The 4,265-nt window shown below is 57.8% G+C and overlaps 1 protein-coding gene across 1 annotated transcript; it reads left to right on the forward strand.

Annotated features, from left to right (window-relative positions):
- Positions 1 to 1,517: 1,517 nt before the first annotated feature.
- Positions 1,518 to 3,672, forward strand: LOC308612128 (protein S100-A15A-like; the record flags this gene model as incomplete). Its single annotated transcript, XM_081224411.1, has 2 exons — positions 1,518 to 1,658; positions 3,547 to 3,672. The coding sequence occupies 2 exons, from the start codon at positions 1,518 to 1,520 to the stop codon at positions 3,670 to 3,672; spliced, it is 267 nt and encodes an 88-aa protein (XP_081080537.1).
- Positions 3,673 to 4,265: the final 593 nt, after the last annotated feature.

Here is a 4,265-nt window from a genome sequence, read left to right on the forward strand (position 1 = left end):
GTGTCACGTGATGGCATCTCAGAGATGCAATTTAGACTCAGTCATGCTGCCAGGAACCTGCGAAGAGTCACAGCATTGGCTGCCATAATTGGAGGCACCATGGATGGGCAGGATGCGGGACTGGGCGGTGGAGCCTATGCTCCCACAACTGCCTCCTTCTTGAGCACAGGGGAATCTCTAGGATAAAACACAGATCGGGAAGGTGGATTTGCAGCAGCCTCAGCCCAGTAGTGACTGAGGTCAGCACCCCGTCCAAGAGAGCTGTAGGGCTGGGCTGGGCTGTCTTGGGTCTGCACAGGTCCAGGAAAGCAGAGAGGGGATGCTTACCCATTTTGGAGGATGTGTGCTGTGTAGATGGATGTCCCAACAGCATAACTGTGGCCCTGAAGGGGTTAAGGGCCCCAAATTATAAGCATGTCTTTGGGGTTGTTCCCAAAGGCATTGGTTGAATCTAGCTGGGGGTGGTCATTTGTGTGATTTGGGGAAATTTACTTAACCCCCTCTCTGGATTTCATTTCCTCCTCAGGAAAATGAGGGAATGATGCCTCCCTTACAAGGTCATTGTGAGGATTACATGGGATGCTGTGTATAAGGGGCTTCTCCCAGTGCCTGGCTAGCTCTGTAAGAGTTGGAACCAGTTGTCCTGAGTCTTATCTGCCCAGAATCCAAGGAGGACAGCTGGCCCGACAGGACAGCCCTGCCTCCCGAACAGGGAATCTCATCTCCGAAAGAAGTGGGGAGCGGGGGCTTGAGGGCATCTGTCCCTCACCTGTGCAGAGCACCGGGATGGGGCTTCAGGGGGATGGGAGAGGCTGTAGTGCCCCTGCCTGTCCCCGCCACTGGGCACTGAACAGCCTCAGTGCACAGAAGCTATGGGAGGCCACAGGGCCATGCAGATGGCACGCAGACTCCTTCAGAGAGGGTCAGGGCAGGGGTAGGAGAAAGATGGGGATCCCTGTGCAGTCTGTATTCAACCAAGAAAGGAAAACAATATTTGAGCAGGCCTGGGCTTTGGGGTGGTGTAATTATTTCAATATTCTGTTTGTGGTACAAAATAGTCTATGGTAGTGGGGATCTTGCCTTCTCAAGAGGTTTAAAAATATTTCCATTGGAAAACACTATCTTGCTTTGAAGAGTCTAGTTTTTTCTCATTCTTGATTTCGGGGACTCCTAAGCTGAGGGCAAGGTTGGGGGGTGGAGAACACAGCTCCTGTCCCCTGGAAGACTCCCATCTCAGGGAGGGGACAGAGCCCTGTCCTAAGAGTTCACGGCAAAGTTTCCTGCAGGGCGGGGACTCTGAGCCAAGTTTGCAAGGGGTCCGATGGAGGGCAGGGAGGGGGCCTGAGACAGGTTGGGCAGGGGATTTTTGGAGGAAGTTCCCACCTGCTGTGGCCGGGCCTCAGTGTGGCCTGCTGTGCTGTGCTCTCCCCCAGATTCTCCACTGTCCCCTGCTGCTCCCCTGCTGCATCTCCAGAGCTGCCCCTGTCCTGGACCCAGGCCCAGCCACCGTGACAGACATGCCAGTGGAAGAATGCCTCTTCCAAATCATCCGCTGCTACCACCAGTATGTGGCCCAGGAGGGGGACTTGGAGACCCTGTCCCTGGAGGAGTTGAAGGCCCTACTCATGGCCAACGTGCCCCATTTCGTGGAGACCTTGGTGTGTGGGGTCTGAGGTCGGGTGGGGATGAAGTATGGGGTTGGTTGTGGGGTTGGAAGTGAGTGGTGAGAGTGAAGGTACAGCTGTCTCCCAAGAGCATTTCCACATAGGGGAGGGGGCTTGAGGGAGGGTGGAGGGCAGGATCTGCGGTGGGGAGAACATGGCCCAGCCCAGCCTTATTTTCTGTCTTTTCCTGTCCTGAAACTTCCTGCCTGAAACTTAGTCCTAACCCCAAACCTGTTTATTCTTCTGCCTGACCTGCTTCTGGCGAGAACAGGTCCTAAATCTTCCCTCTGCCCACAGGCCAGTTCAATCAGTGCCTGGACCCAGGACTGCCCTTTGAACCCCAGCCCCTTCTCCTGGGGTCTGCACAAGCCACTCCCCCCCTCCCCCTGGAACCCAGGCTGGGCTCAATCACCCTCTGCAGGCCGGTGCATCTCCTCTGTCATCAGGCCCAGCCCCATGATTACTGGGCTCCTTGGGGACTGCAAGGCCGGAAGGAGTGTCTGTGGGGCGCTGCCCTTGGCCCTTGGTGCCCAGCCCCGGCGGGGTCTCTGGACTGTTATGTCCAGAGGACTTCAGGTCGTGCCCGACTCAAGGCCCTGCATTGCAGGAGAGGCACCTCCTCTGGTCACTTCTTGTGTCCCCTGACTGCCTTTGAGACACGTCAGAGGAGACAGACTTGCCCTCAGTTTATTGGAGTGTAGCCATGAGGATCACTAAGGCGGGGGCTAGGGTGACTTTTTAGTCCCTGTTTCTAGGGAGACCTTTTTCTTTCCAGGGCCAGTTGTTTATGTCGTGGGGGGGCAGGGACCCTCAGACCCTGCACTCGGGTTCTCACAGGGCAGACATAGCAGCCTGGGCAGAGGGCTGAGATGAGGGAAGCCGGGGTGAGCCTGCCCAAGGCCGTAGGCCTCCAGTTTCCCAGGTCAACCAGCTTTGCAGAGGAGATAAGATTATAAGAAGTAGATGGTGAAGCAGTGGGGGAGTTGGAGGGGGAGACCTGCCATGAGGATGAAGGTCACCCCCAGGCCCACAGCTGCTTACGGCTGCAGTGACATCCTTCCTGGAAGCTTTCTGAGAACTTCTCGCCGGCCTCCCAATGCCCATCAGCCAAATCCTGCTGGAAGCTGCCTCACCCACACTGCCGAGTGCTCCACCTTGTCCTCACCTGCCCTCTGACCCCTGGCTTTCTCCCTGCTGTCCCTTCCACTTCAAATGCTCCTTTCCTCCCTACACCATCCCCAGTTCTCAGCCCTGAGAGCCACCTCCTCTGGGACATCCTGGCCAGCTCCGGGGCCCACGGCTCTGGCCTTTCCCTTGATCTGCCCCTTCTATAGGTGACATGGGCCCAGTGTCATAAACAGTTCCTGGGCCGGTGCCACAGCATGCACACATGTGACCCCACCTGGTGCTGGCCCTGCAGCAGTGCTGGAGATGCAGACACGAGGGGCAGTGGGCTCTGCCCTGGGAGCTCCCTGTGTGGAGGAGGTAGGCACAGCTCTCCACCCCGAAGCCCCTGGGCTGGGCTGTCCCTGCAGGGGAGACAGGCTTAAACGGCCTCCGATGGTGGACGAATGTGGATCGTGTTGTGGGGTGTGCAGTCAGCCAGCAAATGGAGCCCTGCCCGCACCCTCTGTCCCCCCTGCAGCCCCAGGTCCAGTTAGCTGAGGTGCCACCATGCCACTGCCTCTTTGGCTGGATTCTGCTGCATAGGCTGTCCTGGCCACTGACTGTTTGAGTGAGGAGCTGTGTCCTGCAAGCCTCCTCCAGGCAGGGCCAGGCCACAGTCCCCCACCCCGTCCTCCCACCGGCAGGCAGTGGAGGGCCTGGCCATTGCTGCGGGGCGATGCCTGAGTGCGTGGTTGACCCTCTGCCCACCCCTCAGGGCAGGAAGGAGCCGTACTCCATCACGGAGCTGTTCCGGGTGGCAGACAAGAACAAGGACAACCAGCTCTGCTTTGAGGAGTTCCTCTACCGCTTGGGCAAGCTGGTGAAGGACCACCACCCATAGTAGCACCAGCAGCTGTGCGCCTGGCACAGCGCCCAGCACAGACTCTATCAAGGGGAGCATAGGCAGCCTCCCCACAGGGGCCAGCTGGGGGGCAGGCGCGACCTGGCTACAGGCAGCTGAAGGGACAGCTCTGCCGTGTGTGTCTGTGGTAAGGACAGCTGTGAAGGAAGAGAATAAAGCAACTTCGTAAACATTTCGGGATGTTGTTGAGTTCCTTGTTCTGGGCATCTGCTCTGGGTCCAGAAAGAGGATGTTTGGTCCTACTTTGAGGATCATCCGTTTTGGGTGAGAGACAGCCCCTGCCCCCAGGAACCCCTGTCTGAGCGGGGAGAGAGAGCCCCTGCCTTCAGCTCTCAGTCTGAGAGCAAGGAGTCTCTTCTCTTGGGGAGCTGAAGCCAGGCCTCACCAGTGATATTCTGATCGGTCATTCACTACACACACATGACTGAATACGAGTTAGGAGGGCAGAAGTTCTTCCAGCTTCAAAAGAGAGCCCCAACAAAGGTGGAGCAGCCTGGGCCTGGGAAGGGGCCAGGACAGGGAGGGGAAGATGACACTGGTAACTGACATCAGGTGGTAGGTCCGGGCCAGTC

The sequence above is a fragment of the Mesoplodon bidens genome (assembly GCF_964165515.1).
Source record: "Mesoplodon bidens genome assembly, chromosome: 2".
Classification (NCBI taxonomy): Eukaryota; Metazoa; Chordata; class Mammalia; order Artiodactyla; family Ziphiidae; genus Mesoplodon; species Mesoplodon bidens.